General features: G+C 34.2%; 4 protein-coding genes across 6 annotated transcripts; all 4 read right to left on the reverse strand.

Annotated features, from left to right (window-relative positions):
* Positions 1-959: 959 nt before the first annotated feature.
* LOC120325758 (secretory carrier-associated membrane protein 1-like) lies at positions 960-4,911 on the reverse strand. The gene is made up of 3 exons (XM_039391919.2): positions 4,134-4,911; positions 3,472-3,636; positions 960-3,115 (listed from the first exon to the last, which is right to left on the reverse strand). The coding sequence occupies exons 1-3, from the start codon at positions 4,788-4,790 to the stop codon at positions 2,969-2,971; spliced, it is 969 nt and encodes a 322-aa protein (XP_039247853.2). The 5' UTR covers positions 4,791-4,911; the 3' UTR covers positions 960-2,968.
* A 4,059-nt stretch (positions 4,912-8,970) lies between these two features.
* On the reverse strand, positions 8,971-18,308 carry LOC120325753 (2-phosphoxylose phosphatase 1-like). Of its 2 annotated transcripts, XM_039391909.2 has the most exons (11): positions 18,167-18,308; positions 17,392-17,502; positions 16,879-16,947; positions 16,233-16,364; positions 15,576-15,727; positions 14,978-15,169; positions 14,191-14,362; positions 13,717-13,846; positions 13,235-13,420; positions 11,453-11,580; positions 8,971-10,546 (listed from the first exon to the last, which is right to left on the reverse strand). In XM_039391909.2, exons 1-11 carry the CDS (start codon positions 18,234-18,236, stop codon positions 10,413-10,415), a joined length of 1,476 nt encoding a protein of 491 aa, XP_039247843.2. In that variant the 5' UTR covers positions 18,237-18,308; the 3' UTR covers positions 8,971-10,412. The 2 variants fall into 2 exon arrangements, with proteins under 2 accessions (XP_039247843.2, XP_039247845.2); XM_039391911.2 differs by lacking the exons at positions 16,233-16,364; positions 16,879-16,947; positions 17,392-17,502; positions 18,167-18,308 and adding an exon at positions 15,907-16,220.
* Positions 18,309-18,329: 21 nt separating this feature from the next.
* On the reverse strand, positions 18,330-26,442 carry LOC120325752 (cytosolic endo-beta-N-acetylglucosaminidase-like). Of its 2 annotated transcripts, XM_039391908.2 has the most exons (8): positions 26,425-26,442; positions 25,674-25,786; positions 24,349-24,631; positions 23,276-23,470; positions 22,292-22,409; positions 21,209-21,357; positions 20,686-20,877; positions 18,330-20,278 (listed from the first exon to the last, which is right to left on the reverse strand). In XM_039391908.2, the coding sequence occupies exons 3-8, from the start codon at positions 24,612-24,614 to the stop codon at positions 19,303-19,305; spliced, it is 1,896 nt and encodes a 631-aa protein (XP_039247842.2). In that variant the 5' UTR covers positions 24,615-24,631; positions 25,674-25,786; positions 26,425-26,442; the 3' UTR covers positions 18,330-19,302. The 2 variants fall into 2 exon arrangements, with proteins under 2 accessions (XP_039247842.2, XP_039247841.2); XM_039391907.2 differs by lacking the exons at positions 25,674-25,786; positions 26,425-26,442 and adding an exon at positions 25,084-25,211.
* Positions 24,688-27,353, reverse strand: LOC120325958 (phosphatidylinositol N-acetylglucosaminyltransferase subunit P-like). Its single transcript, XM_039392147.2, has 5 exons — positions 27,272-27,353; positions 26,425-26,497; positions 25,674-25,786; positions 25,084-25,211; positions 24,688-24,705 (listed from the first exon to the last, which is right to left on the reverse strand). Exons 1-5 carry the CDS (start codon positions 27,351-27,353, stop codon positions 24,688-24,690), a joined length of 414 nt encoding a protein of 137 aa, XP_039248081.2.
* Between the last annotated feature and the right edge of the window lie 552 nt (positions 27,354-27,905).

A 27,905-nucleotide genomic window follows, 5' to 3' on the forward strand; every position in this document is an offset into this window, starting at 1 on the left:
AAACCCACGGCGACTGACTTTTTAGCTGCCACAAAGCAATAGCGAGCTGCCGTGGTTACGGCAGAAAATCATGCAGCAAATCCAAATCGAATACCACCAATTTTGCTGCCACGGCATGTCGGCTGTAATAACAGGGCTGCCCCTGATGGTGATGAATATTCGCTTAGCACGCTTATTGGGTAAGTTGGAACGCTTTTCTTATAAATACAGTTTTGATGTATTTGGGGTTAGGTTTAAGTAGATATAATTCCGCAGGATAAACTAAAATATTGTACATGACTTTGTAAATATACCGGTAATAGCGCGATAAAACCAGGGTAAGAGACGCCGCGGTACGTTCGTGGCAGGGGCTGCCATGAAGTGGTAAGAACTTCGCATCTCTCGTCCCGTGACTTAGTCTTAGGACACTAGTATGAAAGTGCTATACCGGTATTTTGTAGTAGACATTAACAAGTTTTGCATGTGAAATAAGTATTGATTAAATATTATCTCTCTGCAGGTCGATGCACAGTACTAGGCGTTAAAACCCGTTTCCACCCATTGTTAGTCACCCTGCGTATTTCGCCATCCCTAATTTGACACCCCTGATGTTACCACCAAAATCTGGTTAGTCCTTTATTGTTGTAGGCATGGTTTCGATGCTGTATTCTTCGCCCAATAATCTTCGAGATGATTAAAATAAACTGCCCATTTTTCTATACCACCCACCACTCACACATCTATTAGGTAAATCTATTTACTAATCGTGTGCACAACCCAGTACTGTACCCAAAAACCATTTGAGTAACAGAGTTTACATTTAACTTATGCACAATCATCAGGATACTATTTCTACCATTTTCTGATATAAACAGAAACCTACTAAGTAGTACTTGACTGAATACCAAGTTCCAGCATTAAGAGCTTAGAGATGCAACAGACAAATCAGTAGTGTTTCTACTTGAAGAAATTCAATGGACTACTTCATTTCAAACATATATTATCAGTGAGCATGCAGTCAAATTTATCATCGTAAGATCCTAGAAAATCTTCTTAGCCAATGAAGCAGGTGCAATAATCATGTCCAATTGAACAAACTGAGAAGATAAGCTTGCACATCCTACAGATATACAAATACATGCATATTTCGGAGCAATTTTTGAAAAAAGCAAATGCAAAGCAAAAATTCCCAAAATGAAATTTGAAATATACTTCTATGTGATTGTGCTTGATTTCAATAGATGAAAATATTTTTAAACATATTTTATTAAAAGTTTATATACCATAAGTTTTCACAAGCCGCCAGAGCATTATTTGTATAATGAAGATGAAATGAAGTATAACACGACAGTACTCGAATACAAATGATGTAATCTATGTAAGATTTACACTCAATGTCCCAAACCCAAGAGGATGTGAGAACAAAAATTTTTGTCTAATTAAACTGAAAAAATTAAAATAAACGAATAGTGTATTTGTCAATCGTTTGTTAATTGTACATACAATAATACACAGACTTATGTAATTAATCAATACACAGATGAACACTCCCCATGTGTGTGATACTGCCCCGTTGTAATTACAAAAGTTTTTGGATCATGCATTAGAAATGTTTAACTGTAACAGTTGACTGCCAGGAGTTGTGATTTCGAAAACATTTTTCCCAATCCCTCTGTTTTCATGAAATTCAAAACTTTATTACATAATTAATATATCAATTATTCATTCAGTGAACATCACAACAAAAAATTACAATATATCGACATAATGTATCCAATAACCATATTGAATTACAATATTCCACCTTTCCAAACAATGTCAAATTGAACAAAAGTACCAATCTTATTAGAGATAGTAAAGGGATAGGAAGATATGAAAAGGAACTCGAGATAGTATTATAACATGACAGAAATTTTGAAGATTGATATATAGTGATGTTGATTCACTTAATTTAAAAATTGAACTTTGATTCTCAAAATTAACCCAAAAGTACAACGTATATTATGTATATATAAAGAAACTTGGTATATGATTTTATAATATCATGCTGCTCTATGTTAATAATATTTTGCCATAGAATTGTACAAAATAGAACTTTCAAACATCTGGCAAAACTCCAAAGCAATATCTAGGCTGGGCAATACTAAAATTCAACTAATTCCTAATTTTTTTTGCTGTATTTATCTGATGACACAATTCGAAACTTCTGCTAAAAATAAACCAATCGTCCAAAATATAGCCAACATGAGCTCAATATTAAACAACAGACTTCTTGGCTTAAAACAACAATTCAAGTCAGTTGCCCAATACTATAGTTCAAAAGTCAAATTTGTGCTAGTATGAAATTCTACCGCTTTGAAAATGTCCTTTTTTAAAACTGGAACAATTAGATGAATTTGAGTGGCAGTTACAGACAACACAATTTATACTTTACAACAATGTCATTTTGGGCTCAGAGAAAACATGGAAATGAGAGCATTATTTTGAATTACACCATACGTGATGAAATACACACGACTTTGTACTGGCTAACTAGCTCCATCTATGTATAGTTGATAAATAATAATATAGATACTAACATACTAAATTGTTATACTAACAACATAAGAACTAAATAATGAAAAAAAAATTAAGTACACAACTCAGTGTATAATCATAAGAAAAGAATATAGATGTAGTTACCAAAGAAATCACGAAACCACAATAAAGTTTACAGCAGGTTTATATATAGTTTTGTCACGCATAACAATGGCTATGGACAAGACAAATCATTTGTTTTTTATTCTCCTTCATCGCTGATAGCATAATTTTAAATTTTACTTGACTGAACCACATTTATATAAACAATGTAAATCACGATTATACAACTACAATGCACATTACCCTGCTCGGGCGGATACTACACAGCAGACTTATTGCTGTTTGTGTTGCCAACACCATTGACAGCATATATAATATACTTTTTTGTCTATTGATAAATCAAAATTATTTATTTGTTGTTTATTGTGCTAGAGACTGCAGCGGTAGCTGCATCAGCTGCTGCTCTCTGAACACCAGGATTCTTCATGACTCCACTGGCAAACTCTTGTTGGGCCTTCTCGAAGCTCGCACCCGTAGTTCTGTAGATGGAATGTACCTGAACAATAAGAAAAGCATTGTAAAAATAGCCTTGCATCAAATATTACCTTTCAACACATCAGCACTAGTTAAAATAAAAACAAAATATCGGAAAGTCTTTTAAATAAAACATTTGACTTTTAACGAAAAAGAAACGTCCAATTCACAAAAATACAACAAAATGATAATCGTATCCTTCCAAAGCTTATTCTATGAAGAACGAGCTTTTTTCTATGACCAACAAAATTTAAAAGTTATGCTATTTGCCCAAATAGATTTGATACATCAATGTTTATGGGCTATTGCTAATCAATAACAAATAGGGAAAGACTAAATCTAGACATATGGTGAATATTGAACTTAAAGATCACAAACCTTCTTAAGCAGAAGAACATCTGCTACAGCATTGACTGTGAATAGGACTGCTTGAGTGTAGCACATGATTGCTACCCCAATATGATTTGTGTAGGAAAAAGCAAGAATCCATCCAGCATATCCTGAGTTGGGAATTCCAACACACATCACCACACTTGTTACAAACTGTTGAAGAAGGATTAATCAATAGTAAAATGAAAGCTGTTAGAGGGGATCCACTGTAATTCGTTTACTACATATTATATATACATATAATGGTTTGCAATTGAAACATTATGAAAAATGGAGCGGAAAAATCCTAATGGTCCACCTTGTAGTACACCATGTAGCATACCGCCAGAGTAAAGTTAGCATTCAACAGTGCTAAACCTTGAGGCTGAGAGTTCAGTAAAATTGGATGGAAGTACTTCTAAACCACTTTTTTGTTTTGCTTGGGAGTATGCTTCGGACTACTTTTCATATATATTTGCAAAAATCAACTATTAATACAGTGATCAATAAGGCATTGGGGCATAAAAAATACATTAGAGGATTACTGTTGGTAATTTAACAAGCATCGGTTTCCATATTTCTAGTTACGTTTAAAACATAACAGAAGCTGGTATAATAAACATCATTATTGTTCTAAGATAATAATAAAACCCCCTGTGATTTTTTCATACCTGACAGAACATGATGAAGAAAAAGAAGAAGAAGTAGAAGGAGCTGTCTGATTTGAAAGCACTGTAAGCAGGTCTGTACCAGCACATTGAACAAGGAGCATTGAGACAGAACCACAATATTGCCAAACCAAAGCCGACACCTTGACCAGAATCTTGTGTGAACACGGCCAAACATGAGAAGACATTGATAAATAGAATAACTACATAAAACATCCACAAGTAATACAACATTTTAATTGTTCGTTGAAACTCCACAGGTATGTCAAGAGAGAAATCTTGAAAAAAGCAAGGCCCGATCGGACAAAACTTTGGAATAGGAGGCCAGTTATTGGCTCTAGGATTGAAATTCCCAGCATTCATCTGTTGCTCTCTTCTATTCAGTTCTTCAGCTTTCCGCTCTAACTCTTCTTGCCTTCTCAATAGTTCTTCATGTCCTGCTGATGCTTGTTGAGGAGGCTGTGGACTCGCTACTGCTGCAGGTTCAGGTGTATAAGGTGGTGGATTAGAGCTGGGTTCCATCACAGCTGGCTGCGACTTTGGCTGAGAAGCAAATGGGTTATAATCTTCCAAATTAGCTTCCTGAGAATTTGCAGTGGCATTTGTAACCGATTGGTCAGCAAAAGGATCTGAAAACGGATTAGCATCGTATTCGGACATTTTGTTCGTTGTCCTAATCTAAACGCTTGTTCTAAAGAGTTGATGTCAGAATGAGACTATAATTTCATGATAAAGTGACAATTTATACTAAGTATCTGTAAAAATTACTAATGTTAAGTTAATGCTTACAAATGTAAAAAGAGATAAAGATAATCGAGCGCCTCAATTTATTACACAAACCAACTTTCCCCTCTGAACACCAACAAGATTTGTCCATTTTGAGCAGACTTAGACCTGTACCCCAAAGTGGTCAGCAACCATCGGCTGCAGTCCAATGTCAAATGTAACATTTTTGTAACGTCAACTGATATCTGTAGGATGCTATATGAGAACAGATTTTATTGCCTAATTTTTAATAAATGATGTCGAAATAATGTCTGCACAGAATTATAAAGTCAACAGTGTTCCAGCACAGTGCATATTTATTATTTTCCTTGCTGAAGACTGGTGTTGTTTTGAAAGCCACAGAATATTTTAATTTTAAACAGGTCCACATGCTCTGGTCCCATGTCGTAATTGCTATTATTGAATATGCTATATTGCAGAAATCTTGCTTATGTTGAATTTTTTACTCTCTTCTTCTACAGTTATATGTGAAATAGGATCTTATTTCAAATTATCAAAAATTTATGAGACCTGAATGGAATCAATAAAAAACATGGCAATTAGAAACTACAAACACGTTCAATAAAGTAAAATCAGTAACCAAAAAAAATATTAATTAAAACAGAGCTCCTCGAACTGGGGGTCCCGATGCCTTGATGGGCAAAAAAAGGGGGTGTCGGTTATATATTTTCCTAACACTAACTCATGTTTGAACTAAATTTTATTTTTATTTTAGTTCCTGGAGGTCGCAAAAAAATTTGGCCGTGCAATGTAGGTCATGTTGAAAAAAGTTTGAAGAACACTGAATTAGAACAACAGTATAATACCTTTTAAAAATAGCAACAAGAATATTAGACACTACACCACTTGGCACGGCGGTGTGGCTCAACGGGCTAAGCTTTAGGAATACGCTCGCCACCGCACCTCTAATTACTCTGCGTGGGTTCGCAGGTTCGAATCCCATGCAGGGATGATTATGTGAGAGAGGATTGCTGGACTCCTCGCCGTCGTTGGGTGGTTCACGTAACCGCTGGTCGGTTACGGCCTCCTCCACCACCAAGTCCATGCTTCCGAAAACAAACAATATAACTAATCCCATACCAGACTTGGAATGGTAACCGGACGAGAGACCGTGGTTCGCCATATGGATAAGCCGTCTTATCGGCTTTCCTCTCCCCCGGGATAAATATGTAAATCCTATCCTATCCTAAATCCTACATGTGATTCATATATATCAAGAGGAGAAAAGAAAAAAACCTTATGCTGTTATGGCTGGATGGCATGTCTGCATGTATTGTATATCAGTATATGTACAGATATTTTTACATAGACCATGCACACTTTGGTATTTGCCTCACACTTCAAATTACAGAATTAGATATCACACGCGATAAATCGGGTCTCGTGTAGTTTCTTACCTAACATACTTCTAGTGGGCGTAGCATCACAATTTTTTGACATGTCAATCCTAACCCCCACCAGACTATGCCATCCAACGTCACTACGACATCACAATCACGTCATAGAGCTTGTTAAATATACGTACTATCGCCCGAAATGGCATCGGCGCCGACGATAAAGAACTTACTAACGTCAGCGATCTCTCTCATATTGGAATCGTCGCGACGTAAAAACGAGAGAAATAGCCGTTCGATTTCGGGTGCGCAGACGTGCGCGTCTTGGATGACAGTTCGTATAGTTTGAAGGTCTCTATTACGTCACTGTGACGTCGTAGAGACGTAATATTTGGATGGCATAGTCAGGTGGGGGTTAGGATTGACACATGAAAAAATTGTTGTGCTACGCCCGCTAGAAGTATGTTAGGTACGAAACTACATGAGACCCGATAAATCTATAAGTGCAAGTTGCAACAGTTATAATCTGGTTTGACCCTTGCCGAAAGCTACAACTTCAATTTAGCAATAAAGCATAAAGAGAGTGACAAATTAAACCTTGCTTACTGTTGTACTGTCTTATGCCTGTATGCTGTAACTGCTTTCAGGCTTTGGCTGCTTACTGCAGTACGGTACTGTGACTACTGAACTAACTTACTCCTGTACCGGTACCGTACTCCAGAAAAAAATTTACTTGCAGTTTAGCAGGTAGACTAGTACAGTAGTAAGACTACCATGCATACCGCATTTCTATTTTTTCTGTTGTATTTTATGCCATGGAACAATTAAATTAGAAGATAAGGTACCGGTAAGACGATCATTTTTTTTTACCAAATTGAATTCCAGCGTCAATTGAATATCAGAATACTGGAATAATGCATTTGTTACACCTAACTTTTGTTCGAATAAAAACCAAATAAAGAAAACGAATAAACAGTTAAATTTTGATTTAAAGATTACATTTTGGAAAACTATCGCAATATTTGAACTTCAATTAAGTAAAGTAACAATAAATAAGTTATATATACATGCGAAACGAACCTTTGACAGCGTCTCAATAAATCGAATACAGCAGACCGAATGATTATGACATCACAGCAACATCGTAGGCTGCAGTCTCGTGACAGCCGTGATTTTCATGATATTACTTTTAGCGATTGATGTGCACGTTTATTTCTTTCATCACGGGACAAAAAATGAAAATTCCGTTTTTGATTAAAAATAAATATTAATGTTTTTGTTCATTTATGAATAAAGCTACCTTCTAGTGGTTGGTATATTGTACTCGCACATTCGTGTGTATATATCGGTATGTTAGTCGTTGGTATACATGTACATGTATTTTTTAGCTCGCGATGTCTTGTGTTATCATTAGGGCTGGGAATGGTTAACCGATTTTAGATGGTTAACGGTTACGATTTATTTTAACCGTTAACTGACATCTCTGGTACAAATCATCTTTATAGTGTACAATTTCTTCAAAAATGATTACGTCATCGCAAATTCATCATCTGTGGCGTTTAAATCAAAAGAATATCACTAACTGTATTGGTAAGGACCCAATAAATGTGAAAAATGATTGAAGTGCCAAGATTGCTGATTATGAAAATTTGACAATGATAAATTCAAGATCAGTTTTCGGTCAAAATCAACGACTAACATACAGGGTCGAAATATATTGTTCACGATTTTATTGCAAAATCGTATATTCAATGTCATCCAACAAGTGCGCAGTTGATGATGTTTTTCTTTATAATATCTCACAGTAGAACTTGCACGTCGAACACAGAATATTTGTCACATAAATGACATTTACTAAAGGATTCGGGTTTTACTAAAATACTTCCATATGTCCGAAGCACGCTGCAAAATTTTTTTTACGAGATTTACTCTCAATACAAATAATAACGTGAATGCAAAAGGTACAAGAAATAATGTCGAGAGCCAACCAGTGTATGTAAAAATCGTCGTTTCTACCTGTTAACGAAATCTACATCCTTATTCTCATACCTGATAGAAGTCCTCGCAGCCAATCTGAACAGAGTTTCTAACCCAAATATTTGAATTGACGTTGCCATTGAATTAGATAGATTTCATTTAACATTGCCTTCTGAAAATTTGTCATTTAAGGCGTTTGACATCCCTTTTGTCAGAAAAAAAAATCTTAATTCATTAAGCACTTGAATAAATCAAAACAATTCTTATCTCAACTATTTCTCCATTTACCAAATTCATCTTAATAAATGAAAATAAGTTTAAACTCCCTTGTTAAATATGACCCAAATTCGAAAAGTCATACGAAAATTATTCATTTTAGGTTATGACTCGCAACTACGGTTTTGGGGACTTATACCCATCACTGGAAATGGATACAGCTGGATCAACGGAATCTAACCTCGCTCTTACATCTATTGAAATTCATGATATACATGATTGAAGTTTTCAAATGTGTAATATTTCATGTCAATTTTGGGGAAGAGGAACGATAATAGGTGTGGTCGGTTACCATTGAACTCCAGTCAACTTACAGACTAATTGGGAATAAAAGCTACTGGCAATTTGATTGCATTTCTCTAATATTAGATAACTTTTTGAGTTTTGGGAAGTTTTTTTTTAAATTTTGCTTAACTATCAGTACACTTACCACAATAGTATACAAAATACAAATAATTACATAACAATAGTTTCCAATATATTTATTGAAGAAAGTTTAACACCATTCACACACCATTAACACAAACAGATATTGCACAATTAAGTTGTAAAGCTATAAAGTAGGTCGCAGACACATCTTTCCTATGGATTGAAGAATTTCTAAGAAAAGAAAACAGCATACAAACCAGTATATGAACTTTTCGCTCCATTCAATTTTCCAACAGCAAGATCGTTTGGGTTATGATTTTGGGTTTTTTCACAATATACGAATACTTGTAGATTTATATCTGGTGCAAAAGGTTAATTATTTGTCGCTACTGTGGTGAATACTGGTAAATAAATCTAAAAATCCACATATATTTATTATTATTTTTAAATAACTCCTGAAGCAATTGAAAATAATAACTCAATCCGTCTCTTATGCCACCTCATGGTCCGGAAATTCTGTAATCCCACAAAACCAATGGATTGATAGACAAAACAATACAGACTGAACATTCAACCTGTCACACAAATATTGCTTAAAAGTACTGAGCATAATATAAATTGGTTAGCAACAGTATTAGTGCACATAAGTGTAAGTAGATGATTTCATGGGAGAACTTATACAGTGAGTCCTTCATGCTAGAACATTAAATATCCAACTGCTATAATCTAGCTAGGGCCTAGGCTACCATGAAATAATATTGAAGGCTACAGACAGTGTGCTATCACACTTTTGGAACACTTAAAATGAGACAAAAACTTCCGAGCTAGGATGGACAGAATGGAAAATTGGGCAAAAATCCTCTATCCTACTACTTACTACTTACAGAAACAAATGCTTAAAAAGTTTTCAACTTCAGCAAAGCATCCAAAATTAAATTACATCAACCTAATGACCTTCAATATAATTTGAACTCTATAAAGGATGGCACAATACTGAATGTTGCTGAATGCTGAATTTTTTTACATCATGATTTAGAAAATTTGTACGAATATCTACACAACAGCAAGGCAGCAATTACTGCTTACAGTACTATACACTAAAATTGTTCAATTTATATATAAAGTAAATAAAATAGTCCAACAATTGACTGTTTAAGATATACAGATGGTTGAAATAATTCTTCAGTACTATATTTTGAAAAAACAAAAAAGTACATGGTAAAAATTGACACTTTCAATTATGTTGTGCAAAATATTTCCATAATATTATGGATTGAAAAAAACATTGAAAAACATTTAATGGTTTGTGCCACGATAAAATGCATACAAGTGTACAAGTCAGAAATATTAGCTATTAAAAATGAAGACATTTAGCTGGATGGTATTCGAACCTATATACTGTGTGTAAACGCTAACAGCATATTTATTTGAAAGATAACACATTTACTCAAAAGATTATTATTGCCTATATCAGTGAAGAATTCGAACGAAAAAAAAAACACATAGCTCAAGAGAATAATATAAAAAAAATACATCATTTTTAGTTCATAAATAAAGGTGCAGTGTTACATGCTTCATCGTGTGTTTTGGCATTGAAGTGCTTGAAAATTCCAGATGTTACAAATGAAAAGAAATTGTTGACATTACAAACTTTTGAAGAATCACGGTGAGGTTCTGTATAAGGCAATAAATATTATAGTTACAAATTCTGAATAGTTGTATAATTCTATTCCAGTTTTTGAGTACTCTTCATGCATTTTCTTACAATAACATCACTTGAAATTGCATTCAAACAAAATGCAATATTTCATCTAACTTCCTCATGTGGTTCAAATCAATAAATTGAGAATTGCTTTTTTTGTTTGAGAATGTCATCAAAAGGATCATCAACCATTCCAGAACTTGAGCTTAAGCATGTGTCATAAGGATGAAGCCTATTACTCCTCACAAGAAAAAACAACATTTTGGGATAGAATTTACATATTTATTCCAGGGGAAAGAAAAGATAATAATATGGCTTAATCAGACAAATTTATCCCGGGGATAAAGAGGATAATACGGCTCAATCATATGGTGAACCATGACCTCTCGTCCGGTCCATGTCGGGTATGGAATTAGTTAGCGATACATTTGTTTTCAGATGCATGGTCTTGATGATGGAGGAAGTCGTAACCAACCAGCCAGCGGTTACATGAACCACCCTACGGCGGCGAGGAGTCCAGCAATCCTCTCGAACATAATTTACCCCGCATGGGCTTCAAACCTGTGAACCCACGCAGGATAATCAGAGGTACGATGGCAAGTGGATTCCCAATGCTTAGCACGATGCGCTACACCGCCGTGCCAATGGTGTTTTCAGAGTTGAGATAGACATGAATTCCAAGGGAAATAGTTAGAGTAAACCTATAAAGTAGAGCCTATGGCAAAGTTGATGCGTTACTCAAAAACATTTTTCTGCAAATAACCTCACCCCACATCTTTACGCTCAGATAACAAGTCTTCTATATTACACCATACCAGCTCACAAGATTACTTGAACTGCTCTATCTCGAGTTTCAAGACAATGAAAATATCTCTTACCCTGAGTTTTACAACATGCTGTTTGCATTGTATAATCTTTTCCATTGAGTAAAATTCTGACAAAATGTTGATTTGTATCTGGATCGAACCAGAGTTCAAACACAAGCCTTGTTCCAAGACGAGGCCACCTTGAAAATTAAAATTTTTGTCACAAATAATACCATATTTGGGGTATATAGGAATACTCTTATACCACAACTTTCACTCTGAACAAATAAATATGTATTCAAGTATTTAATGATATTAAAATCTAGTATTTTAGAAGTTACAAAATCTTTATGGCAAAGTATTGCTTACCAAATTCATCACATTTTGGGTCATTGGTTCTCAAACTGGAGTCTGCGGTCGCTTAGGTGTCCGCGAAGCGATTTTAGGGGGACCACGAGACAATTTTAGCCTCGAGACAGAAGCAGTTCGATTTGAAGTAAAATTTAGATGGCATGCTTTTGATAGTGATTCTCCAAACCACGACACGCTCTACCGAAGACATTATTACGTAACAAACGTTGGTTAACGTGGCAAGTACCGTAAATCAGAGCGTATTGTTTATGGAAGGCGTGTGCATCTGATTGTAAATTTTCTCGGGGTTATTTAAAAATGCCCCCGTCATAAAAAACAAATTTAGATATGACGATTCATAGGTCGGATTCGGTTTTGCTGTGATTGTTCTGGAGGAAAAGAAAATCTACAGTGGCACTACAGTGTCGTTAAGATGGCAATAAAAATGCTCATTCCATGCAGCTTTTTCTATGTTACTCGCTATTAAAACAAAATGCCGAAACAGAATGGACATAAGACACGATATTCGAAGAGTTTCATTATCCATAACAGAACCTTGAGAACTAGTGGGAGCCAAGCAGGCGCACCTATCTCATTGAATTAACTGTTTTATTGTCATTCAATAGATGAATGCTTGAAATACCCTGTTGCTAATTCCTTTCATTTCTGTAGTTGACGGTGAGTCATTAGAAAAATTGAAACCGCTATGCATAATTTTTCCAAAAGTTTGAGAACCACTGTTCTGGGTGGTAGTGGGCATAGGATTGCAATCAGAAATCTGTAACCTGTGACGCCAATATAGTTAAGGAATAGCGTTCTAGTCTAGCAACAGGACTATCATTCCTGTATGATCAGATAGCACTTTCATATTATTCCAGGTAAAATGAAAGTGAATATGATGGCTTAATCATATGATGAACCATAGCATTTCATCCAGTACATACATGTTGGGTATAGGAATAGGTAACAAGTTAATGGTTTCAGATGCATGGATGATGAAATGATTAGCATACTGCTAGCATGGCATCTGCATCTAGGAGGTGTGCAAGCTGCGACCAACGAGCCAAATGCGATCCACAGGAAAAACTGTTCGGTCCGTTGGGGATTGCCAATTTTGAATAGTGTATGGGCTGCGAAACGAGTTTTTAATTTAGTTTAATCTGGTATGTGCGAGTAATTCCAATCCCTTAGCGTCGCAAAGTCTATACCCGAGTCCGATTTAATATCTATGCCTATGACGTTACAATGCACTAACAGCTGGCTTCAGCACAGCAAACAACGCGTGTCATGAGATCCATAATCAAAAGTATTTTGCTCGGCACTACTAGAAAGCCTACGTTAAATGAGGGTGCGGCACGCGGTTTCACCCACTTATTTCTATCTGGCCCTCCTGTATTAAAGATGGCACACTCCTGATCCAGCACACTACAATCTATATTATTTAACTAATCTGAATACAAGTTTCATTACAGGGACAAAATTATAAAAAAAAGAAATAAACACCTGTATTCTGGAATTCCGAGAGATCTTATGAGAGGTTTCAATGTGGTGTCATGTCCTGATATGAGAACTACATCAGGTTTGGTATCGTTTGATATTTTGTTCATAATCATTTTTGATATTCTATGTAACAAGGGATGAAGTCTCAAAATTGACTGGTTTACGTAATATGATTCTTTCGAAATTCGCCTTAAGAATAGGAAAAAAATATCAAATAAATCTCTCGTAACACTGTTAAAAAAACGTAAACAACAAATTCGAAATAAGTCATCAATGTGACATTTATTGTTATCCGAAATACTATTAGACATTCACAAATTTGAGTAGCGATCCTCTACATTAAAAATAAATACTGAATTGATTGCATAAACCACAAAAAAGACAATAAAAACAATAGCATTCCTACAATTTTGCCCATCTAAAATTCAGTCTTCATTAAGATTCCTCCCAATATGCTGTTGTTTAAAAGGTAATTTTCTACTTACTTCATCATATATTCTTCTTCTTCTAATAAGACGTCGAGATCTTTCACAGTGACACAAGATTGATTGCCAGCACAAGGTAGTTTATAGTTTTTGCAAAGAAATCCAGTCACAAAACTATCAATTAGAACTCCTGAAAAAAAAAGAAATATAGTGAAATACTCTACACAAAGTTGAAGTTACCTTCGGCAGGTTATGCAAAATCTCAACCAATATGAAACAGAATACGCATTTCTGCGAGGCACTCGAATTGATTCAAGTTACAGAATGAAATGCACAGTTTTTAAATGACCATTTTTAAGTTCAGTGACAATTTCAATAGTAATGTTTTATACAGCAGATCCTATACTCTTGTTGTCAAGTAATATCTAATTTATTTTATTTGTGTCTTTTGGCTATTTTTCATATTTCTATAGAAATAGATTTTTTTACTGCACAGCAAGTATATTACTCTTAAAAAATAGCAATATCTATCACCTGAATGATCATTGATACCAAAGCCATCTGCGAGTTTACGAAAAGTAGAATTCTTTTTTTGATGTTCAATATAGATCTTATACCTCATGTTTTTTATATTTTGCTCCAATAAAGAAACAGCAGGACATTTTTTCATTGAAAAAATATCACTGTTAGAATACTTGATATCAACCTGTGAAAATGAAATTGTGAAACAAGGAAATCTGGAATGTGGAGGCAGAGTATGGCATGTTTTCATTGGTGTCTGAGTTTTATTCTCAAACTTCCCGGGGTCAAATGTTAACGTCGAAATTTTGGATTCCTCAGTGGTAGAAATTTCAGACTTTTAATGATGATAATCAAAGGCAAAATTTTTTTCAGAAACTTGAAAAAAAAAAAGGTTGTGATAAGCAATCTTGAAAGTATATTGAAGAAGGCTTGACTACACCAAAGCATTTGGTATCAAAATTTGATTTCTTTGAGAGCTTCAGGACAGAAATCGAAATTTCTATCAATATGGAGTTGAGGTAAAATGCTAGTAGAAGTCTTCTCGCTGAAACACGATCCAACAAAACTAATAATAATTGAAGCAAATACTTTGATCTAAGCCCCAACCGTGTCATGACTAGAGTTACTATGTCTTGCTTCCATAGATAAATTTTCCAGAAAGACAATTTTCAGTTCATGCTTCTAATTTTTTTTTACGTATTTGAATTTGGTATATCATCAATGAAAATTTTAGTAACTACCGAATTAGATTAACTTTAAAATCCAGGAAAAACAACAAGAAGAAAAATTAATATCTAACCTGGTCTAGATGAAAATCAGGAATGAGTCCATATAAAAAAGCAATAGCACTCTGTACAGTTCTAGATCTGGTTGTGGAAACAACAAGAATTTTATTGGCTATTTCCGCTTTATTTTTAATTGCTTCTGCCAGAAGATTGTGATTTTGAATGTACATCTTCCGTAGTATTTCACCATTGTGTATGTGCTGAACCTGAATATAATAAATTATTGAAGAAGATTGAATAAGATTGGAAACAAAGTGTATACATGGATCATTCTGGTGAATTCTTGTTGTTGTTGGTAAAAGGACTTTTTTTATAACAAATACACCAATCATTTTCAAATTGTCCATACTCAAAGATTGTTGGAACAGCTAGAAGGCTTGAGAAGACTTTATGAAACATGGGAGCACTTTTTAAAGAATATGGAATGCTTCATTTCATTATGCCAGTTCACCCACCAATCTTTCCAGAAAACTCACTCACTGTTCAGCTAGAGCTGAGGCTTTACCATACAGTACTGTGACCTATGACAACATTCATGTCCATATATTGGGCTTTACTTCCCTGATTTCCTATTTTGAGATAAACATGGAATTCTGGAGATTTATTACTTACCACACCTAACTGACTCAAGGTTGCACTTCCACAAATTTCGCTTCTGGGAAAAGGCGAAGTAATAAGTTTGCGTCCTTGCATTATCAGTCTTGTATGATCCAGTGATATTGTCTTCATAAATTGCTTCAAAGAAGGATGACTAGGCTGATGATCTGAAGTCCAATTAATAATTTTTTATGGTATTTAGATGCACCAATTAAAATACCATAGTTCCAAAAATAAATCAATTTGAGCAATAAGACAGATCATTACCCAAGTACCCAGATTTAGATTCTACTATTTGATTTTGTATATCAACTCCTTAGTCACTCATTTTGTAAAAATTACGCACCTTGTGGCAGTATTCGTATTAGTGGACAGGTGAAGTCGTAAAGACTGTGGTACGGTAGTCTACTGTGACAGATTGCATACACATTCCACTTCGTTTTGGCCTTGGCTTTTAGCATTGCTCTCTTGTTTATTAATCAGATGCTATCACATATTGAGGCAAACAAACATACACATATACTTTTGCACTCATACACCACTTGAGACCAATGAAGCATGACTGATCAGAATAATCTCATTCCTTTACGGTTTAACCAATGCTGTCGGTCACTGTGAGATTCCTAGTTCAAAATAAGGTACTATATTAAAATGTTATAATATGAACTGTACTTGGTCTCAGTTGACAATAGTCTGGTCTGACTTTTAGTTTTTTATACAATTCAAATCCTATTGGACTTCTATCACCATGTCGAATAACAACTTGAATCTGCTTCAACACCCAGCTTGATTTTGGAGGTTTACCTGCAAAAATGGATAAAATGTAACTTCATTGTTTTGCATCAGATTTGTATATGATTACTCTGCATGGGTTCGCAGGTTTGAATATTATGTGGGGTTACTCATGTGCGAGAGGATTGCTGCACTCCCTGCCGCTGCAGGGTGTTCTACCTAATCGCGTTTCGCGGCTTCCTCCATCATCAAGTCTGTGCATCTGTAAATGAATAATTGGATTACTACCGGTATTCCAATACACAAAATGGACTGGCTGTGATTTGCCATTAGCGGTCTTATCGGCTACCCTCTCCCTCATGATAAATACCGGTATGTAAATCCTATGATTTAGGTTGACAATAGTTTAAAAAATCAGCAATTCTCATAAAAATTTATACATAATCTATTCTCCTAGCATCATACGACCATTGCTCAAATTGTTTTCAATCAGTTTATTTTAAGGTCTTAGGACAAATAATACTTGTAAATAATGACTGTCTACTGATAATGCAGTTAACTATATAAATAGTCTAAATTCACATACCTTCTTCTGCAGCAAATTCGTCATTTGCAGAAGGGAAGTTGCAGTAATATAAGGATGGAGAGATGGGACCTAAAATAAGGTCGGATGAATATATTCTTCTATAGTAGCCTACTTAATTGCAGCTTTGCAATGAAAAGGCAATCATATTTTGCCAATGAGAAAAGTTATCTAAGATAATATTCCTCTGAGCCCATCATAAACATTGTTTTTACTTTCTTCTCAATAGGTCAAGAATATGGAACAGATCTACAGCAAAAGTAGAAGGTGTGATATCTATAGAGAGCCTAAGCTTGAATAAATGACATGCCCAACCTAATGAATTTGAATTAAAAATTTTTGGCCGAATATGTGATATCAGATATGTTAGAGTTCCAGTACCCATATTACAAAGTAGCGCTTCTTATTATATATACAAAAATTCTGTATTCACAAAAGCACTGCCTCCGAAATAAGCGTATGGTTTATCGACACATAAAATGTTTTAATCTACAGTTCACAACAATTCATACCTACCTTTATCTGATATATTCCATATATTATCTTGTCTTTGTTCTATTGATATCACGCTATCTAATTCAACCTTGATATGTTCCGCTGTCACTCGTAACTTTGTGTTAGCCAGTACTGAAATAAAAGATCATTGATTGCTATTACACTACAATTTCGCGTACCGGTGAGTTTTCCGCTTTTAAAGTTTTACTGAGATTTTAAATGATTAAGATGCAAGATATGAGATATATATTTTATTACAACAATGCCAATGGTTAGATAAGCAAGAGAAGAGAATAATAATAATGGCTTAACAGTTGAGCATTAGAAAAGAGCTATTTTTCATTGTGGTTTCACAGGAATCCATGAGAAATTATGTGCAAGAGGATTGTTGGACTCCTTGCAATTACAGAGTTGTTTGCATAACCACTGGCTTCTTTACTCAAGTCAACGCATATAGAACAATTATTCTGTTAACTATTTCCATACCAGACCTGGACAGGTAACTGAACGAAACCAAGCCTCCTTTCCTTTTTCTTCATGAAATATGAAAATCCTAACCTATTACAATAAATTAATAAAAAGCAAAAAAGGTTTGACCACAATGCCAACAAATGACTCTTTCATCCTTGCCGGTAATTAAGAAAACTATCAATCAACAACAACAATTTGAACAAATTTACATAATAATAACTGCAATTGAAGTTACAAACTCTTAATTTCAAAAACAATCAATATAAACTGTAACTATCACACTTAGTAATGCTTCATCAAAACGAACACAGAAAAATGTACTTACACACAAACAGTATTGTTGCCAGACATAGAAGAAAGCAACCAAACATGAGCAATGATTTCAATCTTGTCATCTTGTTGTTCTAAAGGCTTCTGCATAATCGGTGACTTCATATACATTTGTTTTTAAATGTGTTGCAGAACTTATCATAAATAATTAAATTACATCTGTATGCAAACAGGAAACAATCAAAGATTGAAAAACTAATTTCGTAAGATTAAGTATGGCAAAAATGAAGAATACGATACAAAATGCTTCATAGATAGACAGATTTTTATATCTCATAATCGCAACAATAGAACTGTGTCAAATCGAGGTTTGGTAAACATATATTAGTTTTGTTCTATCATTTATTCAATATCATATATGACCTAATTCTGCTTTGCTCAATCTAAACATATATTATGGGCATTTAGATTGTGCAATATGTGAACATTAGGAAGTACAACACTTATATTATCGTTTAAAAGTAAAACAAAGTTCAAATAATATTCAGTTTGTGATATGTTGGGTTGATAGAATGTTAATGACTGGACATAGATTTCAGTGCCGGGGTTTCAAAAATCATCAGAAAAGTCATGCGAATCAATCATAAAAAAGCATAGACTAATGGAGAAAACAAAGCTGTATATCAGGAAAAGAAAATAAAGAATTAGGATGAGTTGAATTAGATTCAATTCTTCGGCTCAAATGGCCTTTTTTGTATTCCAGTAACTGCAAAGGCCCATTAAAACATGTACATATGCATCCTTATATCACAAATAGTAGATGTACAATTATGAAATATGAGTACTGATATGATATAAATTGATACAAACACATTCAACTGTGCATCCTGATATTTTCTGATTAAGCGAAATGCATTATTCAGAATAGTTACAAAAGAACAAGACAGGTATATAGAAGTGGCACAGCTACTAAAACCCCAAAATAACTAATAGCTTGCTACACTTCTTCTTATTTAGTACAAACTACATACAATTGAAATAGTTACATTTATACTCGAACCATCCCGGTAAATTAAAAAGCATCAACAAACTATTGAAAGAATAGAGGATGAACCGAAATAGAAGTTAGCAGTAATGCAGGAAACAATATTCATTTTCTCATTATTCATTTATGAACTTATGATACACCAATCAATTATTAGATATATTTTCAGCATATTTTATATTTATACATCCACATCGAGGTGGATAATCTGCATGATTAAATGGATAGATAGGACTATATTGATTAACTTGAATTTCAAGACTCGCATCCATAGTGTGATAAACTGGACTTGGAACAGACAAATCTTTAATTCGAAACTTCCTGCAACGAGACAATCCTAAATCTTCAAAGTTTAAGCCGGAAGTTTTATATGTGATCCATATGGGTAGATATTTGTCAATATTTTCAAATACCAATGTACAATTTAGCAAGTAAACATCGTCCTTTACTGTTGATTTTTTCCACTCTACATTTTCAGTTGTTATGCCGATATGTATATGTTGTTTCGCTTCATTTTTAAGCCAATCTTTTGGCAATTGCGTTTTTCCAATATCAATTAGTGCAACCTTTTCCAAGCTAACTTCTCTAGATGTTGTGCACCAAAGCTGACACGGTGCACTTAAATCCAATTTCAATGCCCAATATTTACCATTGCGGAGTTCCGTAAACTGAGGCTCAAGTGTAACTTGTTCATCACCACTGATCACAATTTGGGGGGTGATTCCTTCTTCGGAGTGTTTTTCTTTTATATAAACTATCAACCAATGGTTTTTTTCCACATTAAACTTATTACAAAATAAATTAACATACGAAGATCCATTTGTTTCGATAGAATGATTATGCGTTTTCACGAGTGGAATATGTTGAAATGATAATTCGCTAAGTGACGGCATTAAACTTTGTTCATTCAAACGAAGAAACCTAGCTTGCTTTAAAGTTATATTCATGCCAGGATTGAAAGTAGATGCCAGATATTTTATTTTGTTGTCACATATTAAACTATGTGAATTACAGTACGAATGAAGACTGGTCCAGAACTTTCTCTGATTTTCTTCGAAGTTTTTACTTCCTAAAACTTCTTTTACCCAGCCAGGTGCAAATATAGCAGCAGATAAGTTGTATCTGAAAAGTTATCAAACATCAAACTGGAAATTAAAGCTAAAAGTTACAAAATTTTATGCAGACAATAACCAGAGTTAGGTAGAAAAAGTCTCTACATCCCAAGTTGTGAGTAAAGTCGGGTTAATTAACTTAGTTGGGTCTCACATTAGATGACTTCGGCCAAGTCATTGACTACCTGTAACAATAACATCAAAAATATAGGAGCGGAGGACCCAACCTTAGGAAATGTGTTGAGAAATAGGTTCGGAATAACTAAGTTATGAGTTGAGTCACTCTTTTCAGCTTTGAGTCGAGTCAATGTGTTGAGAATCGCAAAGACAATCAAAAACCAACATGTAAAGAGCTACTCTGTTATTTTCTCAATGATCTGTTACAGGCAGGGCAGGGCATATATTTCAATGTCTTACTTCCTGATAACTTTCAAAGCAGCAGCAGAATTCATTCCTCCTCCACCATAACAACCTCGTCCAAACACATCAATCCCAACATAAACATCTTGTACTCGTTCAGATGAAAGTGCAAATTTCATAGAATTATTCAAAGTATCTTCATTCCAACCATAATTGAGAAAAATTCCATCACAAGCTTCGAAGAAAGGCCTAAAAAGTTGTGCAATAATTAACCATTAATGACAATTGAAATGCACATTCAGTTCAATTTTCAGATAAATGTAATACTTTTAAAGCCTAATAGAAAGTTGAGAAAAAATTTATTTGTGTAGATTGGCCCTTAAATAATTCCAAAATCAGAAATAGATTACCGGTATATTCAAAAACAATCAGTAAAACGAATTCCAAATAGATATAATCAATTTTGGCCATTTTCAAACAATTTCTACACAATTCCACTTTGTTAATCATTAAAAATGTAATACAAATGCTATTTTTCATGCATTCCAAGATAATAAATATTTATGATTTCATCGAATACCCATTTTTGGAGTTCAATTCGTTTTGCCATCTCAAGTCCCCATCGATAGTGACACTGTCATACCAGATAATCTGACTTCCTTCTATTGCATCATGCATTTTATCAGTCAAATAATTAACAAATTTCAACATGTTTTCTGTGTTGGGTTTCTGAAAAAGTGTGACAAAATTATGGTGAAATAAACCAATGATGGCAATGATACCACGAAAAAAAAATTCTACTGGAAACATATTTGATACAACAATGTATGATTTTTTGTTGTCTGAAAAAAGGTGAACTCACTCATTTTTCATTGTAATTAGTGATTGGTAATTACGGTAGCTAGCTATGTAGTGTCACATATTTCAAAGATCATAGGTTCCAATCTGATGCCCACCACCTAGGGTGTACTTAAACAGGGTTGGTGATACCAAAATTCCGAGAAAATTCCTGTCTTTCTATAAATAGTAGTATCAGAGGCTGCTTGTACTAAGCCTTGTTCAGAGTAAAATTGCCCCATAAAAAAATGAACGTAGGTTGTCTTTGCGTATGCAAACTTGGATTTAACTTACATAAATGTCGAAGTATAACAAGCAAATGACTAAAATAGGGATTCAAAGTCTGCATATGAAAAGATGGATAGGATTTACTTATTTATCCCCAGGGAGAGGAAAGCCGCTTGGGCAGCTCAATGATATGTCGAACCACGGCCTCTTGTCAGTTACCAGTCCATGTCGGGTATGGAATTAGTTAGCCAGTTATCTGTTTCAGATGCATGGACTTGACGGTGGATGAGGGCAAATCCAACAAGTGGTGAAGTGAACCACTCTAAGGCGCAAGCAGTCCAGAAATCCTCTAGGACATAATTTTCTACCATGGCATGGCAATGTGTTCTCCACCCTAAATTGAAGAAGTTATTTCTGAATGCTATTACAATTTACACAATATAATAGCATACATATTTTGCACATTAAGATTGCATTATAATAGGCTACTGAAACAACAGTCAAATCCCACATAACAAAATATAAGAAATTGATATCAACACTCTAGCAAAACATTTCAATTTGTAAACTACACTCTTAAAATAAAATTCCCACGCACATTCATGTTGCTTTCAATGTTGATGAGCCATCCTTCAAATTTGTAAAACTTTGCAATATCAACAAGCTCGTCAGCAACTGTTTTCCAAATGCAGTCAAGAGAAAAGATTGCTTCACATCTATAAATTGAACATAACATGCTGGTTGTATGCTAGTCGATGAGAAATAACCCCATCAACCCGTTAAAGTGTGATAATTGATAAAAAACTAATCTACATCAATCTTCACATTAATCTATAGTCCTATTGGAAACATCTTCAATTTCAATGCCTTCTATCAAGCTGGTGATAGTTGCCTAAAACTTAGCAGTTAAAGTTGCGTGATATTCCAGCAATTTTTCATCAAAAAGCGATTTACAAGATCTAAAACTTATTTCATGACTTTTTTGAATTGAGTTTTATCGACTTGGTACCCTAAAAAACGTTATGTGAAAGCAGCCAATGTTAATTGAGAAAGCATTGCATTGTCTACCCAATTTATAACACCCTGGGTGGATGAGATGGTGGCCATGGGATTTGATCCTAAGCAACGCTGCAACCACCTGCACTTTTAAAATATGTCCATTTAAATAAGGGTTCTATTTTGTTGGGGTCGACCGCTTTCATAAAACCCTTGTTTCTGGACAGCGGCATCATTTTTTATATTCTGCCTAGTCATATGAGTCAGCAAAACTTTGCTGTGAATGCACTCATCGAGGCATATCCTAATTACCAGATGTCACTAATGTGGCATCATCACAGAGGTTCTTCTAATCTGTTGTTCTCTTCATGATTGTGTTTTTTGAAGTTAATTTTTTGAAAAATTGTTTCTTCGCTATATTTGCTGCTTGAATTCAGGTATCGCTGACTAGATGATGTTGCGACCCCTCCTCAATTGCTATGAATCAATGTTTTTCTGTTTCTGTTAGTTTTTGTTTTGTGCGTTAATTACTTTACTTTGATTCTTGCATGGTGAAAATAATTATCTAAATTTGAATCTGCCATACCTTTTACTAAATCCATTGAAACTCTCAGCAATAAAAGTACCCAGAACTGCAACACCATTAGTATGAGCACTGTTGATCCATCCCACAGGAGGAATAGTTACAAAATGGTGACTAAAATAAACGAATGTATCGACAATATCCCAGTATGCTAAGTAATACCATTTATCATCAGTACTGATTTTGCCTTGGACGAACCTAGAACAAAATTAAAAAGTATAAAAATGATGAATAGATAACATACATGGAAAGAATGCTTGTAAATTGACCATGGACTGCCATTTTTCATCAATTTGACTTGTCAGTCAACAACAATCACGTATTAGAATTAAATTTAAGTCGATTGCAAATCATTCTAAAGGGCTTTTATCAATGACCTCTGAAGATATATTGTAAATGAGAGAAAATTAACTAAACCTCATTGAGTAAAAATTCTTTAACTGTACAATTTCAGTGCCGGAGAATATATAGTTAATAATACCAGTGAAGAAAAATCTCACAGTTAGATAAATATATGATACCAGCCAATATTTTGTTGTCAAGGTAAAAAAGTGTCAGTTACAGAATTCTGTTGGCAAATGAAATAAAAGACCCAGCAAAATGCTGTTATAAATGGTAACTAACAACTGACTATTCATATTTCTCAGAAGTTTAATTTTAAATTAGAACAATCCATATTGCATACATATGTGATAAAATATGCGTTTCATCAACTTAACGAAACTTAACTTAAAATAGCCATCAATCTTTTTTGTGTCAATATTTTAATTATTTTATTTACTGGTAATAGTTATGGAAAACTGTAAGGTATGCGCGTCACAGTTCCATTACATTTGAACCCACGTACATTTGAACCCATGACAATTGCACCTGTATGCTATTGCACCTATGGAATTTTTTTTGTTTCACGGTTAGTTAAACCCATACTAACCCTAACCCATGGGTTTTAGCACCCGCATATAGATTGAACCCGTGGATATACGCATGGGTTCAAATGTACGGTCACCGCGCGTCACATTTGTTAGAATATACTTTTTTGATACATGAAGTTGAAACGATGATATATATAGGCCTACCTGTCATCCAAATATCCACCAGCCATGTCATGACATACAAGGGTTTTTGTTGATCCAGTTGGAATATTTTTCCCAAGATAAGGAACTGTAGCTACAGAGAATATCTGCCCACTATCTTCTGCATCGTCAGGTTTCCATGAAAGTAAATCTTCCAAATCATGCAAAGGAACTGAAACTGGTAAACCATCCTCCACACTTCTACCAGTAAATTGAGAAGGCTTTTCAAAATCAACATTCAGTAACTTCACTTCTTTAGATTCACTCATAATTTTCAATTATTTTTCTAGGAAAAACAAAATGAAAAAATTGTTTTACACTTGCGTGGCTGATATTATTTCTTTAACTAGCTGGTGACAGCTGAATACAGTAGAAGAAGAAACCTAGTAAATGCATGGATTTACTTTTGTTGACCAAGTGTACACAGCAATTCCAGAAGCTTGTAATAACATTATAAGAAGAAGTATTTGGCAAAAATCATAAAGTTTTTGTGGTGTATTCTTTAACAATAAAATACATATTTCTTCTGATCTGCCAGACAAGATCAGTGATGAAATTTGGAAATTGAACTACTTAAAACAACCCTTTTCAATGCATTCCATTTTTGCCTATTTCGACACACTTTATTCCTTTGATATGATGCAGCATTCAAGTACAGAAACCTTGTTTAAGAAGTATAAAATAAGACATGATTTCTAAACTAAAAATGCTGAGTAAAACAAAACAATCCCATCTTACTTTATCCTTGCCTAGATTCAAATGGCGACAAACAGTTGCCAGATCCAGTTCAACAATTGGTGGAACAGATCCTGAACTCAAGTCAAAGTTTTGTATTGTTGGTTCTGGGATATTTGATTTAGAGTGTACTAGAATAAATAAAAATGAATATACATAAATATAAAAATATTACAATATATCAAACAATTTATTAAAATTGATGAAAAAATTAAAATGGATTACTAAAACAAGTTTCCTATATTCGAATACTTTCTAAACGTTAAACCAAATCATGATTTAAATCATGCTGTATTGCTTGTTGCACTAGGCAATCATGATATGACAAACTAATCAATATAAGATAGTGTTTATCGAATGAAACATTCAAGCTATGACTAATTTGAAAAAAAAAACAGGTCGATCAGTCTTCTAATTTTACCTATAAAATGATAACTAATAATAAATAAGAGTATTAAAATACAATCAAACATTAAAACAATATATATCGGGATAATGTTAAGCTTCAATTTCTATAAACCACTAAAACCAGATTATTTTTCTAAAGCTATTCTTGGAAATATAAGTCAGAAAACAGGTAAAATAATATTTACTTTCAATTTCTTCTTCCAATGCTTGAGTATGAAGTATGTTGATGATGAAATATACAACAGGAATAGACACTGCACCGATGCAACCAAGGATTGGTAATACTATTGCCCAAGCTCTGAAAAAATCGGGTTGTAATAAATCAATAAGAAGAATGAATAAATGCATTGGGCAATATTGCATATTATTATGTTCATCTATCTCAAAATGACTCTATGCATCATCCGAGTACCATATAGAGTACTTTTTTTTATATTTTGATGGTCCTGATCAAAAATTCTTATACAAAAAGCATTTTTGTACTCGCATATATTTTTAAAATTTGTGTATAACTATGAGAGAAAAATAACATAATACGAATTATACAAGTATCATATCTTCCCAGGCCAAAGAAATCCTAAAAACAGCAGTATAAACTTATACATCTATTTTCAGCGCCTGGCAATTAGATGAACCAGAGTCTAACTATACTTAGCTTATACTACATAATGACAACTCAAAAAGAGGGATGGATACATGTTCCCAATTAACATTTGAACAACCTGCTCCGTACAAAAGGTTTGATTTTAGGACATACACATTCAAACTTTCTCCTCAGCTACAACTACAAAAAAACAGGTTGATCACAACATGAAATATAGGAATGAGTCACAAGCGAGATGTTACTAGGTTCAAAGTATTTTCATAAAGACTTGTTTTGACTTCCTACATTTTAAAAAGTTTAATGAGCAAATATATTTTAATTTTCATCCTTACTTGGTAGGAAGATAAGTTAGGCCAATACTGTGAAGGACTTCATCAGGAACATATGCCCATATCACAAACAGTGCTGAAAAATATACATCATTGTCATTATTATTTCTTTGTGGTATATTCACTTGATAACATGGACAAAAAACAACAACCAAGTAAACGATGGTCATTTGCTCATTAGAGATTCAAAAGCTAGCAGTTCATATCTTTGAAAAACCACACAGATATATGAAATGTCAAGGGGCCTTTGCTAAATTATTTCTTTAAATTAGCATATACAGATATATGAGACATTGTTAGAAAAAAGTCTTAAGCCAATTACTGTATTGGCGTAAGAGAGGAGAGCAAAAGGCAAATCCTATGGAAATGAAAGACATTTTCAAATTCATACTGAACAGACATCTGGAGAGAATTGCTTTTAATTGTCATAGTATTTCCCAAATACTTGTAAAGATGAGCGTTACACTTTAAGAAATGTGGAAAGCGTCCATTACATAAATCACATATATAAAATCTCATACTAGAAACAATACTACATTAAAACCATACACATGTGAATATTGTGGGAAGTCAGATTATTACAGTCAGATTATTACATTTGCCCAACCAAGAAAACAAACTGTGGCTATTAAGAATACACTATAAAATCCTCAGACATGAAAATTGTATTGTCATTTAGCAACCTTCAATATCGTAATACCGGTACATGATACAAAGAAGCACTAGGTTTTTTAAATTAGCAATGCTCATTCACTGATTCAAATATTTTTGTTTACATCTCTTTTGATCACCCTTTCCAGTTCAGCAGTTATGCAATCTCAGGACTGAAAAATAACTCTGACTCACTCACCGAATAAAATGTAGCTTGCTAGATAAAGGACAAATCCATACGCCGCTCTCTCCGGAGATGGACCTGGGCTTGGTTGAGGCATGAACTGATAAATAAAAGAGGCAAAAGCACCTAAAAACCGACGACGGCAGCAATATATGTAATTAATAATAAATACTACACAAAGTTGGACAACACTAAAAGGCTGAAAGAAGAAACGGATGAGGTGGAGGAAAAACGGAAGTTGAGGTGTTCCCAAACACTAAAAGGCTGAACACTAAAAGGAGGAAGTGGATGAAATTTCTTCCGACGGGTGGTGAGGTGTCTGAAGTCACTAAAAAGCAAAGCTGAACACTAAAAGGAAGAAGTGGATGAAATTTCTTCCGACGGATAATGAGGTGGTTGAAGTCACTAAAATGATGAACACTAAAAGGAAGAAGTGGATGAAATTTCTTCCGACGAATAATGAAGCGGTTGAAGTCACTAAAATGATGAACACTGAAAGGAAGAAATGGTTGAAATTTCTTCCGACGAATAATGAGGTGGTTGAAGTCACTAAAAAGCTGAACACTAAAAGGAAGAAGTGGATGAAATTTTTTCCGACGAATGATGAGATGGTTGAAGTCACTAAAAACATGAACACTAAAAGGAAGAA

The sequence above is a fragment of the Styela clava genome, chromosome 4 (assembly GCF_964204865.1).
Source record: "Styela clava chromosome 4, kaStyClav1.hap1.2, whole genome shotgun sequence".
In the NCBI taxonomy this organism is placed as follows: domain Eukaryota; kingdom Metazoa; phylum Chordata; class Ascidiacea; order Stolidobranchia; family Styelidae; genus Styela; species Styela clava.

Bases quoted from the DNA above. Each gene is read 5' to 3' on its own strand.
- LOC120325753 (XM_039391909.2), bottom strand. From the start codon at position 18,236: ATGACAAGATTGAAATCATTGCTCATGTTTGGTTGCTTTCTTCTATGT. The intron at 16,365-16,878 runs GTATGTGAATTT...CCATTTTTGCAG, and splicing joins CGAATTTGCTGCAGAAGAAG to GTAAACCTCCAAAATCAAGC. The intron at 13,421-13,716 runs GTAAGTAGAAAA...CCTATTCTTAAG, and splicing joins GAAGAAGAATATATGATGAA to GCGAATTTCGAAAGAATCAT.
- LOC120325752 (XM_039391908.2), bottom strand. From the start codon at position 24,614: ATGAGTGAATCTAAAGAAGTGAAGTTACTGAATGTTGATTTTGAAAAG. The intron at 21,358-22,291 runs GTGCGTGGGAAT...ACACTTTTTCAG, and splicing joins ACATTGAAAGCAACATGAAT to AAACCCAACACAGAAAACAT. The intron at 20,279-20,685 runs GTAAGACATTGA...ATAACTTTTCAG, and splicing joins GCTTTGAAAGTTATCAGGAA to ATACAACTTATCTGCTGCTA.
- LOC120325758 (XM_039391919.2), bottom strand. From the start codon at position 4,790: ATGTCCGAATACGATGCTAATCCGTTTTCAGATCCTTTTGCTGACCAA. The intron at 3,637-4,133 runs GTATGAAAAAAT...CTTCTTCAACAG, and splicing joins TCTTCATCATGTTCTGTCAG to TTTGTAACAAGTGTGGTGAT. The intron at 3,116-3,471 runs GTTTGTGATCTT...CTTATTGTTCAG, and splicing joins ATGTTCTTCTGCTTAAGAAG to GTACATTCCATCTACAGAAC.
- LOC120325958 (XM_039392147.2), bottom strand. From the start codon at position 27,353: ATGCCTCAACCAAGCCCAGGTCCATCTCCGGAGAGAGCGGCGTATGGA. The intron at 26,498-27,271 runs GTGAGTGAGTCA...TATATTTTTCAG, and splicing joins AGCAAGCTACATTTTATTCG to CACTGTTTGTGATATGGGCA. The intron at 25,787-26,424 runs GTAAGGATGAAA...CGATTTTTTCAG, and splicing joins CTAACTTATCTTCCTACCAA to AGCTTGGGCAATAGTATTAC.